Raw genomic sequence first — 15,741 nt, 5'->3', positions numbered from 1 at the left:
GTGGCCAGCTGTACATCGTTTGCATCAAGGGTGTCTATGGGGGCCTGGGCAGGAGTGGGACAGATCTGAGGGTCTCTGGCAGAAGAAGGGTCTCTGGGCCAGGGCCAAGGCAGTGGGGGCCGTTCCCTCACTGTTTCCAAGGATGGCTTCGCGGGCCACATGAAACCACTTCGCGGGCCAAATCTGGCCCTCGGGCCTTGTGTTTGACATGTCTGATATATACCTATCTACTGTACATATGGAAGAAAGTGCTGTAGAGCAGAGGTCCCCAGTCCCTGCTCTGTGGACCTGCACCGGTCCGCGGCATGCCAGAAACCAGTCCGCACATGCAAGCAAAGCCCCATCCTTGGGATGCAGGCAGTACATGAAACCATGGACCCTCTGGTCTGCGGAAAAACCTCTCTCCAAGGAACCAGTCCCTGGTGCTCAAAAAGCTGGGGACCTCTGCTGTGGACTCTGGCAAACTGACCTAAATTTCTTCTCGGAAAAAGAAAGGTTTTAGTTTGCTCAATTCTGTGTACATTTTCTGTTGCTTTTTCTAGCACTATAGAAACAAAACACTAAAAAAAGAAACAGTGTATTCAGTAAAATCCATTAACACCACAACATTCACAGGGTCAGCAATTTGCATGAAACATACTGTTAAAAAGAATACTTTTCTTAAGTCCAGATCCTTAAGAAGCTAACAGCAACGTGAGAAACAATGTCACCATTTACCTCCCAGTTTAATCCAAACATGTTCAGGTACAGCTTTATTTCTGGCAGCAACTGTTTGTTTGCTAGTTTCGATTTCTTGCTGGTAACATACAGAAAAAGCTCGAGGCAATGCAAGGTCTTGATGTTTGACTGCTTCTACCACACTGGCTCCAGAGCTCTACATGGAAAAAGAAAAAAAAACCCTTAATTTGTAAATATTGTAAATTCAAAGCAAGAAAATAGATTGGATTAGATACAAAGCAAAAGAGAAGACTTTGGGGTTGTTGTTTTTTTGCTCAAATATTGCCCATTTGGTCTCGCCGTTCTTTGGACCATGGCCAAATTTGCTGCTTCCGTCAAATAACATCCAACACATGGCAGAAACCTATATGATTCAAAACTCATAGAGTGTAAATCCCTATTATTGTCTTTACTTTTTCCAGAGGTCTGTAAAGCGTCAGCTAAAATATCAAAGGGAACACACAAACCTGTGCTTGTGTAGCATTCGTGTTTCCAGTTGCAGGAGAAGCAGTGTTTGCTGTAAAAACTGGACATGTAAATTGCAATGCGGCCGTCGCAGTAGCAGCAGTCCTGTTTTTCACTAACGCAGTACATTTGTTCTGCTGCTGGTGGAGAGGAACACCCATTGCTTCTGAAGGATGGCGAATGAGAGTTACTAAACTATGAATGAGATCAATAAAAAATGGAGCTTACTTGAAACGAATCCATAATTTTTTATAGTAATAGTCACTTCAGAATGCTAGACCAGCATACACCAACCATATATCAGACTATGTGTTTAACAGATGATTTTTTTTAATCCAAAGAAACATGCTTGCTTTAACTTTTTGAAATAATAATGAAGTGCAGTAGTGATTTTTTTTTGTCAACATCTGCATACATAATACTCTGGTTTTTCAGTGCTTGAGCAGGTAAGATTTCCTATATAATTCCAAGCTAGTTTTCAAGTGTTCCCACTTTTTTCAGATTGTCTGATTTCCCTCCTCCCCACACACATCCTTGTCACTACATGTTATGAGAACTTCATGCAAGTATTATGATGTATAGAGTCTGAGTTGAAAGGGAAAAAAAATCAAAGTTTGATGCCTGTGTCATTTATTTCATAAACAAAGTCTTTCAGTATGCAACAGGTCAGTATGAAAAGGTTATTTCCTCAACTAGTTCAATCAATTCAGTTAAACAGATAACTAGGAACAAGCTATCTTGCGGAGACAAAGAGTAGATTTTTATTTTATTATTATTATTATTATTGTACTGTTGACATCCTGCCCAAATTACTAGGTTTTGGGTGGTGAACAACAAATCCAGAAAAATAATTCTGGGATATGATAGCAATAATAATTTATAACAGGACTGACTTGAAATGCACTATGGTGGGTTTATCTTAAACAAAATGCATCCTCAGTATTTTAAAATGAATAAAAAGAGTAACTTTTATAGGAGCCATAAATAAAGCCAATTTAGAATTTGAACGAAGTCTATACTATGTTCTTATGAGGAAAATTTGGTAGTGAAATAATTCGGATCCATAATTGGACTATTGATTTAATCATATATGGATTGGAGGTCAATGATCTTGTAACAAATTTTGAGTATCAATCTAAACTTTTAATATAAAATCTGTAGAAATTACATATGCATGGAAATCAGAACTCCTTGCACCTTGAGTTGACCTTAACACATCCATGCAGTTGTCTTGAAAGCAACATGGAAGTCATTTGCTATTCCTTTTTCCAGCATATAGTTTTAACCCTCAATCTAACCTGAGGCTCTGGAATTTCTTTTGTAGTGGTGGATCCAAGCACAAACTAGTCTAAACCTGCTTGGTTTTCTGGACAGACAAAATTGGCATAGAAATCTTTTTAGTGCAGACATAGGCATCTGTAGGGAGGAGGCAAACCACAATACGCTTGTCATGACATCATCAGACAAATGATGCAAATTATGTACTTGCATCATTAATGCATTTACATAATTACATAATTTGCACAATGACATTATATCATACGTCATCATTTTGACTTTTCTGTTGTTAAGAGATGCCTGTAAGCGCATGAAATTAAAGGCAGAGGTTCATAAAAAGAGCACCCAAAGCTCCTATCTCTTAGGAGCAATTCAGTTAAAAGGTTGCATTATTCTAAAAACAAGAGCACAAAACTAATATGGGGTAAGGATTCATATGGAAGTTTAAAATCATCCTTTATTAAATATAACTACCTTACTTTTAAAACCAAGGGAGCTGAAAATTGGAATGATAGTTCCTTGCTATATGTGTATACCAGATGGTAAATACAATTAACTTGAATATAGTACTGATAATTTCTTTCTGGAAAAAAATAATACATAATTAACATATAGTAAATATGTGTCGAAACCTCAGCAATTCCCTGGTTTTATTGATGAATCAGTATCACCAGCAAACTGAATAATATTTTAAAAGAAAATAAAAACGAAACACACTTGTTAAGGGCTACTCCAGTTTCTTGAGTTTCTTGGCACCTGGGAATTTCAGTCTGGAGACTGTTGAATCGATCTTCTAACCGAACACGAACTGCAGATTTGGCTTTGGATTCAGGAACTGCTGCTAAAGTTTCTGCAACTACATTTTCTTTATTTATCCCACTTGAGGTTTCACTATATTTTAATTTTACTAAATTTTGGGCGTTGGTATCTATGGAGCTCCCATTGCATGCTTTTTCAGCTTGGCCTGATGGAAGGCTAGATTCACTAAGCAACATCATCCTTAGCTCTTGAAAGTCAATATGTCCTAGACACTGATTAGGTCCCGTGAAACTGCTGTCAGAAGTCAAGCCAGACTGGCAGATAATGGGGTAGAGAGACGGGTTTCCAGAGCTGTTTGATGAGAAGCCAGCTTGACTGCTACTAGATGATGACAAATAATGGGACTGATTTGCAACATTGTTGGCTGAGAAGCAGTTTAAGTTTAACCTACTTTCCATTTCGTTTTCATTTGACTGGGCCTCCATATGGGAATAGAGTATATGCTGAAGTTGTGTGTATTCTATTTCCGTCATCTCCACCAGGCTGAGGTCCGTGGTGGTGAAGCTAAGATTCTGCTCACCAAAAGAGGAATCGGTGGGGCCTTCAACAACAGAAGCTTGATCTGTAACTACAACTCGAGGTCCGGAGGCTTCAGATGCCTTGAGGGTTGCGTCTGACATGATTCTGAAGGATGCCAACGCCACCACGTTTGGGGAACCAATGAATACGCGAACCAAGAGTGCCTCCGGCTTGATGCACCAAAAACTACGCAAGGGTTGCAATCAAGGGCAAGCACGATGAATGGAAGTCGATTGCCGTGCACAAAAAAACCACCCTTTGGATCCTTCTGTGAAGAGCCACCCCTTCCCAACAGAGCGCAAACAAGCCAGGCTCCGGAGAGCTAGTGAGAACAGCTGCACCATCCAAAACCAAGCGGTGCCATCCACACCTCTGGCACGTTCTTCGGAAACCTTTCGAAACGAAAAGCTGCCCTCCCCCCAAAACAGAAAGATCTGGTGGTAGGAGGGCAGAGGAAGGGGGTCCTCTTAAAAACAGGGACAAGCAGAGAAAACGTCCAGCCTAGCAATGGAAATGGGGGGGAAAGCACCCCAAAAAGGATTGCACACCACCTTTTGGGGGAAAAAAAGCCCTATGCAGACTATTGGGTTAGTACTCTTATATATATATATATATATACATATATATATTCCTTTTCAGTACTGTAAGAGGGGAACAAGAGGAGCGTCGTCAGGAGCTCGTTCCTGGGAGTCCGACAGCCTTCCCCCACTTTTCGAGGGAAGAGGAGGGGGCGGCAGGATACGAACTCAGGGCCCTTCCAACGACCCACTTCAAGGAGGGAGGGACAACCTGGCCAGCCAGCCTCGCCCGCTCAGAACAGGTAAGTGCCCGGCGTCGCCATAGCAACCCACCAACGGGAAGCCGGCGGGGTCAAGAGGGACACGCCCACCCGCCCTCCTTGGCCCTCGCGACCGCCGGTCAAACGGCCCCCCCGAGGTTTCCGGCGCGCGCCGGGCGACACGCCCCCTCCCCCTCCCCGCTTCCCTTCCCCGCCCCCTTTCCCTCTTTTGCGCAGCCTAACGGACAAAACCGCAGCGACACCAGGACGCCGGAAGCGAGGAGGGGCGTGCGCATGCGCCCGACGGCTTTTTCCCCCTCCTGGCTAAACTCCGCCCCTTTTTCTATCTCAGCTGCCTGAGGTGGGAGAGAGAGAGAGGGAGAGGGTCGCTTGCGGAATTATTATCGTCTCGTTCTCGCCGGCCTCTCTTTGCTCCCCTCAGGGGACAGCTGCGGTTTCTTATCTGTCGTCGTGGCGGGCTTCCCCCCCCCACACACACACACGCCCCCCGACCGTAAGAAACTATCTTGTCCCGCAAAAGCATTGGGAGGGCTTTCCTCAGCTTCCCTCCACGGAGGCTTTTCTGGAAGAAGAGCAGTGTAAAGGGCGGGAAAATTCCCACCTAGGCCCGGCTGCTCGTACTCTGGTTCGTACTGGTGGTCGCCTATCCGCGTGGATGATATTTTTTCCCCAGATACTACAGAAGCTAAAACTCAAATCCTTTGGCCACCTAATGAGAAGGAAGGACTCACTGGAGAAGAGCCTCATGCTGGGAAAGGTTGAGGGCAAGAGAAGAAGGGAACGACAGAGAATGAGGTGGCTGGATGGAGTCACTGAAGCAGGAGGCGTGAGCTTAAATGGACTCCAGAAGATGGTGTAGGACAGGAAGGCCTGGAGGAACATGGTCCATGTGGTCGCGATGGGTCGGACACGACTTTGCAACTAACAACAACAAAATACAGATCAACACATATGTGAATTACGAACGCCGTCTTAATTGGGCTCATTTTGCAGCTCTGGAACAGTCAAACCCAATATTCAGATTCGGAATAGTTTGCTAGTAAAGGTCAGCGAAGGAGAAATACGTTTACAGAAAAGCATTTACTCCTGTGATCACGCTGAGAAATGATGGTGAATAATTCCGCAAACTCTTCAGTGGAACTGCTTGCCTCTAAGAAGTTGTAGGTGCTCTGTCTCTGGAGGCTTTTAAGAAGAGACTGGACAGCCATTTGCTTGAAAAATGGTCTTCAAGGTATTAAATGCTTCAGCAGGCAATTGGACTGAAAGACCTCCAATATCCATTCCAACTCTTGTTATTAACTGTATCTTCTGAGGATTGGTTGGTTGTGTACCCTTTGCAGTTCCAAGGATGCGAAGAATCAGAACAAGAGAGGGATCAACATTCCATCCAGCATATGGCCTGGAAACCTTCAGCCAAAACTACATTATCTTTTATGCCAGATTTTAATTGTGAAAATTGTTTTTGGTTTTTTAAAAATCCCTTTTATATCCCACCCTTCTCCGAAGACTCAGGGCGGCTCACAATCTAAGAAGCACAAATCAATGTGCTTAGCAATGTCTTGGCATGTCTTCTTTGTTTAAGGGCAAAGATGTTCACTTCCATCCATTCGGTGAAGAGCACGAAATTCCAAAATGTCATTTCGAAAAATACGGTGACTGCTTTTATGGGTTATTTTATCCTGTCTTGCCGTCCCACCCCATGAAATACATATCTCAGCTTTTCAGTGTTTCTAGTCTTCATGTGTCTTAGACTGAAAAAGGAGGCTGTAGGACTGACCAGACCAAAATAAAATCTCAAAAAATGGAAGTATGCAGATCTGTGTATGCATTCATTTGCTCACGTTGTACTAATACCAGTAATTTTAAAAAGGAGTCTGTGGTGATGCTTTTCTTTCCTCAAGCTGATTAACTAACCTCTGCAGAGAGGCAGCCAGCAGAGACCAAGTTCTCAGTCAAATTTTAGACCTGTAGGTGATGCAGAATTACCTACCCCAATTTTGGGAACCTTCCATGTATTCTTTTTCTTTGCTAGATATATCAGTTGTTTAGGATCTTCTTGTAATGTCTCTTGGTGGCATGCATCTTTTTTCATCATTGTAGAATGTATGCTGAAATTCTCCTTTTAAGCTGCTGTAATGACTACGTGAATATAATTTATTTCCTTCCTTCCTTCCTCCAGTTGGCCAATTCTAAACAGTATATAAGGATCAAATTTTGAGGTTCATCCCGATTTTGGAAAGTGATATGCCTTTCCCCACCATGTCCATTCTTCCTCCTTTGAATTAACTGGCAAGACTATAAGTCAGAAAGGATTCAACCTGTCCACCATTAATATTCAGCTCTACCAGACTCGCAGAACCTCATATAAATGCAAAACTATTAAAATTGCTTTGGGGCCAGTCCTCTGCAATCAAGCCTTCTGTTGCCTCAGGGGACAACCAAGGACAATAGGCACCTCCAGGGATGTCTGGCAGAGGATGTAATGAAAAAAGGGGGGCAAGAGGGTGGGCGGCTATAATGATGCAATTGAAGCTTTGCTTGTTTTGTGTAGGTATCACCCATGCAAGACACATCAAAAAGTGCAACATTGATTTTTTTTTCCACCACACCCTGCAGATTTCCCTAGGCATATGAGGCAGGCTACATGCAATATCTTTTTATTTCCCCATACTGGAAGAAATAACATTGACTCGAAATTAGTGTCTACTGTCCTGCCTGCCTGCCTGTCTTCTCCCTCCAATTGCCAAACTCTAAAGGGCATACAATTCTCTAATACCTGTGGGATTAAAAGCTATACAAATCACGGTACAAAGAAAATAATACATAGTAACAGAAAAACAGGACACCCACTCAGAAGAACGAAGTAAATACTTATAGCAAATAGTTCAAGCTGTTAGTTTGATCTAGTGATTAAGGCCCCAAGCTAGAAACCAGGAGACTGTGAGGTCTAGTCCTGCCTTAGGCACAAAAGTTGGCTGGATGACTTAGGCTAGTGACTCTCAGCCCACAATGCCAGTCTCGGGAGACAAGCTGGTCAGCCAATTCTTGCTGCAACTGATGTGATCAATATGTGGTTGATCTGGAAAAAAGAAAAAAACAGCTGCCCTTGCAGGGGGAAAAAAAATCTCTATACTTGTTGAAGCAATTCTATCTTGTCCTGACGAGCTATTCTGTGTCTTCTTTCCTACAAATCAAACGCGCTCTTGTGCATTATGAATAAATGGAGACGATCAGAAGTATTCCTGAAGGTTTGGTTTAGTATGCTGGCCCAGATGAAGGAGCAATCCATTTCTCAGACTTGAAAATGGGTTTGCATGTTTAGCTGTATGAATCACCAAGCCAGTCCTGGATACTGGCAGTACCTTTCATGTATGTTCATCCCTTTCAAAAATTGAAAATGCAATTGTTAAGCTACCTTAACACTGAAAAGATGCAGATATATCATGGAGCCTCACATAGAATTTCTTAATTGAAAACAAAATAAAAAATACAGTATTTTTTTTAAAAAAAATGTGAGTGAAATATCCTTTGTTTTGCAAGGTCTAGGCCATGTTTCCCAGATCATACTGCCAACATTACTTGATTAATGTTCTAATCAAAACCTATAAAACTATTCATGCCAAGACTTTCTGTAGATGTTTATTTGACTTACAGTAACAAAAATCTATGAAGTCCCACGTTTAATGTACAATAATATAATCTGAAATATAAAATACAATTTACAGAAACTTCTGTCAAATAAACCTAAACAACACTTGATTTAGTATACTTACATGTATGGTTTTTAAGTTAGAAAGTTTTTGAATAAAAAAATTACATCATAGGTATTTGTATTCTATACCAGATCTTTCAATGTTTTGCAAAATATTGTAAACAGGCGATTTTTTTTAATATCATCATGATGTTTAAAGACTAAGATGCAGCAATATAAAGTATAACTATGTAGTGATTTATTTATGGGGTAGTACTATTTTTATTGTAGGTTTTAAAATACAGATGTTACGAATTTAATTTTACATTTGCAAATGCTTACAAAAATATCAAAGTAACTGTTCATCTGTAAATGTATAAATCCAATTCAACTGGTAATGTTTTTCTATGTACTGTTTGGAATTATATTATGAATTTGAAGAATACAGAAAAAGTAATAGAATACTGTTTTTCACAGTAAAAAGCCTTCCCTTTTAAAGAACAGAATTGTTAGTAACGGCTTTATTTCTCCAATATTTACAGAAATATTTACTTCGAAATTTTATCACAGTAGCCATGAATTCATATGGACAGGACATATTCCTATCAAAATTAAGAATTTCAGTGCTGTTGGTGTCAATGGGACAATTACCAGCATCCTGAAGAAATCTCTCCCACTTAAGTTAGAATTTAAACGTTCTTAATCTTGGCCCAACTAAACTATCTTTAATTCATGAATCTTTCTGACCGATAACCATAAGAAAAGTCAAACTGCTTCAACTCAGTGCTTGATGTATTTAACCTTGATAACTCTCCTTCCTCCCCACTTTGTTCAGTCAATTTAGGTTAAAAAACAAACAATACATGTAATTTTAAAGCTTAGTTGTATTGAGCACAGAGGGCATTAATTTTCATTACACCTTTCATAAAAATACAGAATTTTAAGAGTTTATTGGTAAGAAAGGTAGTGATCCATCTAGACATATATACTTTTTGTCTCAGCTCATAAATCAGTTGAAATTACATTCAAAATGCCCTCGTGTAAAACGGGTTTAGAAATTTAACATTTCTTATTCAAATACTCTGCAAATTACAAATAAGTAGCAACACTGCTCTTTCGCCATCATTTGTTAAGTACATAAAAGCCATCTATGACTAGATTAACTCAGAACAAAAATAATTGATATTTTTGCTGTAATGTAGGAACCTAAAACACTTAAGTGTTTGAAATGTGAAGTTATGGCTTCTAAAATCTTGCTTAAATTCTCATAAAATTACCAATTAAGTTACTGGAAAACACAACTTTGAAACCTTTAAAAGCAATATGCTTTTTGAAGACAGTTTCCATTTTTTTGTATGCAAATGGAAATTCAAGATAATAAGGAGAACAAAGCCACGTCGTAGAACTGTTCGCTCCCAACCACGATCCTTCTCCGGGAGTCAGTAGGACTTCTTCAGACCCCTATTCTCAAAAGGCAAGAGCAGTGGTCCTATGCCCTACTGATTTCTTATCTGTACACAGGTGTTAGGACCAATCAGGGAAGGACTGTGTCTTATGTATTTTGTAAGAAAACTTTTATGAACAAAATGTATCAAGTCCAGGTTTTCCCCACTTCCTACTTTAATATACTGCATTTACAATTCAAAATTCGTCTTTTACGAAAGCTTTTACCAAAGTATTTTCTATCAGAATATACAACATATACAAGTAGTACACAGTCAATTCTTACACGATTGCCCCCTTTACTTCTAAGGGACGCTCCTTGGCTGCAGGGTCTACTTAGCAGGAGCAGCTTCCAGATGTGATGGCTTTTGGCTGCCAGTCTGGGCTTCTGGCTTAGAGTCTCTATCACATTCTGTACTTTTGCTCCGCTCCTTGCGGTCCCTTCCTCTATCTTTGTCACGGTCCCTCTCTCGGTCCCTCTCTTTCTCTCTCTCCCGGCTGCGGGCCCTGTCCCTGAATCTATCGTAGTCACGGTCTCTGCTTCTGGACCGGTTCCGTCTTCGATAAGAATCCCCTTCTCTAGCCCTGGTTCTTTCCCGGTTCCTTTCCCAATCCCTTTCCCTGTCTTTATTGTAGTTTCTATCTCTGTTTTTATCCCAGTCTTTCTCTTTCTGCCTCTCCCAATCTCTTTCCCGGCCCCTATTCCAGTTTCTGCCCCGATCCCTTTCCCAAGCCCAATTATGCTCGCGATCCCTCCGTCTATCCTCATTGCCTCGGTTTGCTCTATTGTCTGGCTTCTCCAGCTGATCTAAGGCTTTCTCCTTATTGCCTCCCTCAAACCTTTCCCTCTGCCTCCCTTCAAAAGCCGCCTGGCCTCTGTAGTCATTACTTCGGCCCTCTCGAAAATCGGATGCTGGCCACTGAGCTTCAGATGAAGAACCCTGCCCTGAACTATTAGGATGAGAAGAAGACGGTCCAGATTCATCCCACATCTCTTTCCTGTGCTGTGGCGGATGGCTTGGAAGATCCAAGAGAGGCCTGGGGGATGGTTTCATGCCTTGTTGAGACTGTCCTGGAAAATTATGCCTATTAGGGGCAGTGTCATTCTGTTCTGAAAATGAGGCAGGTGCCTGCCCCCTTGGTCCTCCAAACTGATGTGGGGCTGAGCCCCTCTGGTTGGGAAATCTGGGCGGTGGACTTCCTCTCCTCTCTTCAAATGGAGAGGGCAGAAGTCCCCTTGGTCCTGGCATGTGACCTGGTGTCGGTCCCCTTTGTCCTTCAAATTGATTTGGAGGAGGACCTCTTGTACCTCCAAAGTGATTAGGCGATGGACCTCTTGGTCCTCCAAACTGAGCTGATGGGCCCCCTCTTTGATTTTTAAATTGACTAGGTGGAGGCCTCCTTTGGCCCCCAAAAGGAAATGGGGGCGGCCCTCTATTTCCTACAAACTGTGGAGGCTCAGATCCTTCAAACTGTCCAGGAGGACCACTCATCTCACGATACTGAGAGTCTGAAAATTCTCTCTGTTCCCCTTGAGAGTCTCTGTGATCTTCAAATTGAGAGGGGGCTTTCTCCCTTGGCCCACCAGGAAACGATGGAGAAGGACCCCTATTTTCAACAAAAACAGGTGGACCGTGTGGTGCAGAAAATAATGAAGGGATAGGTGCTCTTGGCGGTGGAAACCTATTTGGTGGCGGGCCCCTTTGCCCGTCATTATTTGGCGGAACATTATGCCCTTCGTTGAATTGTTGGGGTGGACCCCTTTGCCCATGGAAATCAGAAGCACCACACAACACTGGAGGGCCACCTTTGGGCCCTGCTGAAGAAAAAGGAGGACCCCCTCTTACTTCCTCACTTTGAAGCGCAGGAGTCTCCATCTGTTCGTAAAAGTGGCCGGGCTGAGGATTGACTTCACCTTCGTAATTCAACTGACCAGGAACTTTCTCCTGAGATGCAAATGTCGAACTTGGAAAAGAATCCCTTACGACCCCTGGAACGCTATTGTCCTGAGAGGCGTTTGACCACGTTATAGTCGGTGGTGCATTATTAGAGCCTGAGAAAATGGGCACAAAACATGGGGCGGGAGGGGTGGGTAGCAAGACTTTACGAACGGGTGCGCTGGTCGGCGGTTCAACAGGAGCTGGCTTATTTATAATTTCCGGGTGAATCGGTGGAACGTTTTCATAACCGACAGGCACATTTTGCTCAGAGGCAGCAGAAACAGTTTCACTTGCAATCCACATTTCATTAGGACATTTCTCCTCTTTGTCAAATGCGGCTTGCAATGGACCCGAATAGCCGGATGCAGGAACCTGCCCAGCAGACGGTTCTCCCTGTATCACAGGTTGCTTTGTATTAAAGTCGGCACTTTCACTACACTCCGTTAGAATTCTCCTCGCTTGGCGGGGATCTCTGCTTTGCCTGGGATCACTCCCTTGGCCGAAGAGTTGAGGCTGAACGGAGGGAGGAGGCATTTCGGATTTTTCAGAAATGGGTTTTTCGTGTTGGAACAGCTCGGTTTTCGCGACGGAAGATTTGGGAGGCGGTGACATTAAGGCGTCAGATACTGAAAAATGAGCCATGGACACGCCAACAGCTGCCCTTTGCTGCCTAAGCGCTTCCTCTTGTTCTTCGAGTTGCCTTTTCTGCTCTTCTATTTGTTTGTTTAATTCCTCAAGCATTTTCTGTTGCTCTACCAAGGACGGGGCAGCAGCTGCATCGGGCACAAAGGGGGCAGACGTGGCTATGGAGTTGTTTTTGGAGTCTAAATACATTTTATTAGGTAAATCTTCCACGGCGACTTTGGCTTCTTCTAAGATGGTTTCATCTTCTGGATCGTAGGCTTCATCTTCCTGCTCTGAGGTTTCGCAGCCCTTCTCAAGTCGGCTTTCACCAGCCTGCATTTCAAAAGCTCTCTCCGGAGCGTATTCTTCCTCAGGATCGTAAGGTCTATCATCTTCCTCCTCCTCGATAGCTTTGTCTTTTGACATCTGTCCAAACTGCTGCACGATGGGATCTATTAAAGGAGCAGCAAGCGGTCCTTCCTCCATCCCGGCTTGTGCTTCAGGCTTCGTGGTATGAAGAGTCGCTTCGGATTCCTTGGCAACAGGATCAAAAGACTTCTTTTTCCCAAAAAGGGTTTCCAGAATGTGATCAAGTGGTGTGGATGATTTTGAGGTTGGGGCACCAGTAGAAGACACGGGAGTAGTGGCAGCTCCTGACGCTGAAACATTAGATGGCGCCACAGTGGTTGAGCTTCCGGCTTTAACTGAGGACAATATTTTTAACACAGAAGGTGCCACTGTTGATGGTGGCTCTGAAGGTGGATTTGGAGGTGGAGGTGGAGGTGGAGGAGAACCAGGAGGTGTTGCACTGATCGTCGCTTCTCCAGAATACAAAGAAAACTTTGCAGATTTCTTCTCTTGTGGCGGAAGTGTGCTGCCCTTAGAATATCCCAACACTTCCATTTCTTCTTGCATCTGGACTCGGCTCCTCTTCTCATCAGGCTTTTCGGACTCCAGCACAGGTGCAGGACGCTTTGTTTTTTGACAAATCACTAATCCAAGAATTAAATTTGGACGGTTTGATTCAAGACCTAAGGAGAAATAGAAGAAACAAGAATTTTAGAATTTAAAGAGCCATTAAAAAAAAACATTTAGTGTTTTAAGGTTAGGGAGAGCTACTAACCCTGGCGAGTACTTTTATTAACTATAAATCACAGGTATATTTGCTTTTTTTTTTAATTCTAAGATACAGACAAAAGTTTACTACTAAAATGAAGTATGCTGATATGAGTAAAAAGTAAACATTGAATAAATCAGGAAAGAAGGTTATGCCTACTAAAATATTAACAAATGCACCATGCCAATGATGTATTATCTCCCTTAATACTAGATATGTAATAGAACTGTTAATTGTTACAATCACATAGTTACAGAATGGTAACCAAATGATGGTCTGTAGTTTAAAGTACCATGTGGTGGTCACTTTTAAACATGCTACCTGTGTTATAACAATAGAGTATGTTTTTACATTTGAGGTTATTTGATTCAGCTTTCCAAATTCAACAACTGATTACAGTGAATGTATTTCTTGGCCCAATATAGTTGAGCTAAACTATCAAACTGTAGCAGATCAATCATGGACATCATATCTATATATTTTTCATCATGGATCACATCATTTACAAAACTGAAATTTGCAGCACAGATTAATGAAATTTACCTTAAAAGTTTGTGAACTGTTTTGATTTTTCAATACGTGCTAAAACTAGATAAAAAGAACCCAATTAAGCAAATGGGTCAAAAGCATTGCGTGGCAAGAGTATGACAGACTCTAGGATTATTGGTTCATTTCAAAGTGAAATTAGAGTCAGGAGTTTCAATCAATGGGATGATACATCTGGTGTGAATGTGGAAGATCCTGCCTTATTTAAAGAACAGAATTCTGGGAATTCGCTATCAAAGCCTGATCTTTGCAATATGGGTATGTGGAAATATGTCATGCCTGGAACTGAGAAAATTTCTCAGGACTTCCAAAAAACAGTTGCTCACCAGGCCAAAAGAGGTTCCAAAGAATTTGGAGCCCACCAGCCTGTTGTTAGGCAGATCATGTAGAAAAGGAGGCAATTTAACACCACTGTTAAGTCTCCCAGAAGTGATCAGCCAACTCTAATCACAGAAAGAGCAAGGCAAGTGATATTCCAGCAGAAGCCCAGGGTAACATCTGACCAAACATCTTGCACTGGAGAATGTCAATGTTCTTGAGGCCATCGTGGTGGTGAGCCTGACAGGGTTGCCAGGAGAAAGCCACTACACTCCAAAAGAACTCAGCTGCTGTCTACAGGTTGTGAAGGATCACATGGGCGAACTGGAAGGGTACTATACTGGAAGAATGCTCTGTGGATGGATGTGACCAAACTGGAACTTTTTGACTTGAATGATAAGCATGAGGTGTTTTCGAGAGACAAACAATGCATTCCAGGAGAAGAACATTATCTCAACTGGGAAACATGGTGGTGGCAATATCATGATTTGGGCCTGGTTTTCTGCCTCTGGACCAGATCAGCTTGCTCTCATTGATGGAATTATGAATTATGCCAGCAAATTCCTGATGCTCGTGAAGAGAAGTTGGATTATACTATGTATTTCCTGTTCAGGTGAGAAGACAGAGAAGCTATACTTTTGACGTCTAGATTTATCACTTCTGCAAGCTTTCCAAGAGATGGTCCTCATTTAGTACTGGTCAAATGGAAACTTCTGAAGGACTGTGATGCTTCTCCTTTTGCCTCCGCCCCTTCCTCAACCCCAATGTTATCCTTTATTCCCAGCTGGTATTCACTCCAACATCAACTTTGGTTTGCATCATCCCTCAAGATGGCTGCTGACCGTCAAACAAGTTTGAACTGGCATACAAGCAATATATTTCATATTTTGGAGGGAAATTATTAGCATAAAAGGAAAAATCCCCAGCTATAGAAAAGCTTTCATCAGCATGAAATAGAACCCCATTGTATCACGCTGATACGGGTCAGAACTTCAGACATTGCTGGTGCCACTGTGTCACCTATGAGTTTTCCTTCTTAAACTGATCCTAAACTTTATTGCTACTCTTGAAAAGTGTATTGGTGGGGTTTTTGTAGGAATCTGATAATTCATTGGTGGATATGAAACCACACTACGTTTCTGGACAATGATAAAGATTGCTATTGTTTGAAGGCAATGATAGCCTGTGGTAGAGGAAGTACACTACCATTCTGTTGTGCATCCTTTGTAATTTAAATACTAAAAGTGCTGGTATAGTTTTAGTAAGCAAAAGCCTTGCAAGACCATACTTTGAAGCAGTGGTGGCTAACTCACATGGATTAGTTATTTTACTTCCCCTGCCCTGCTGAGACAGGTAGTCCTTGACTTACGACCACAATCAGGACCAGAATTTCCATAGCTAAACAATACGGTTGCTAAGTGAGCCGTGCCTGATTTTATGACCTTTTTTGCCATGAGTGTTAAGC

The 15,741-nt window shown here is 42.2% G+C and overlaps 2 protein-coding genes and 1 long non-coding RNA gene across 6 annotated transcripts in view; all 3 read right to left on the bottom strand.

The window, feature by feature from the left end:
• The window catches only part of TCFL5 (transcription factor like 5), a gene marked incomplete at its 5' end in the record, with an annotated part of 11,522 nt that extends 7,623 nt beyond the window's left edge, over positions 1 to 3,899 (bottom strand). Inside the window, 3 exons of the mRNA XM_083360896.1 lie at positions 718 to 874; positions 1,185 to 1,377; positions 3,178 to 3,899. Of these exons, the coding sequence (XP_083217022.1) occupies positions 718 to 874; positions 1,185 to 1,377; positions 3,178 to 3,899 (1,072 nt within the window). The remainder of the gene's footprint in view (positions 1 to 717; positions 875 to 1,184; positions 1,378 to 3,177) is intronic.
• The window catches only part of LOC310639380, a 472,331-nt gene that overhangs the window by 320,747 nt on the left and 135,843 nt on the right, over positions 1 to 15,741 (bottom strand). The window lies entirely within an intron of this gene.
• DIDO1 (death inducer-obliterator 1) overlaps positions 8,263 to 15,741 on the bottom strand; it is a 68,650-nt gene continuing 61,171 nt past the window's right edge. For all 4 annotated transcript variants that reach the window (XM_083360814.1, XM_083360815.1, XM_083360817.1 and 1 more), the window contains one exon: positions 8,263 to 13,326. In XM_083360814.1, coding sequence (XP_083216940.1) covers positions 10,064 to 13,326 — 3,263 coding nt within the window. In that variant the 3' untranslated portion in view covers positions 8,263 to 10,063. The remainder of the gene's footprint in view (positions 13,327 to 15,741) is intronic.

The sequence above is a fragment of the Vipera ursinii genome, assembly GCF_947247035.1.
Source record: "Vipera ursinii genome assembly, chromosome: 3".
In the NCBI taxonomy this organism is placed as follows: domain Eukaryota; kingdom Metazoa; phylum Chordata; class Lepidosauria; order Squamata; family Viperidae; genus Vipera; species Vipera ursinii.
The sequence above is the reverse complement of the archived record's forward strand: the minus strand, read 5'-3'. Positions and strand labels throughout refer to the sequence as shown.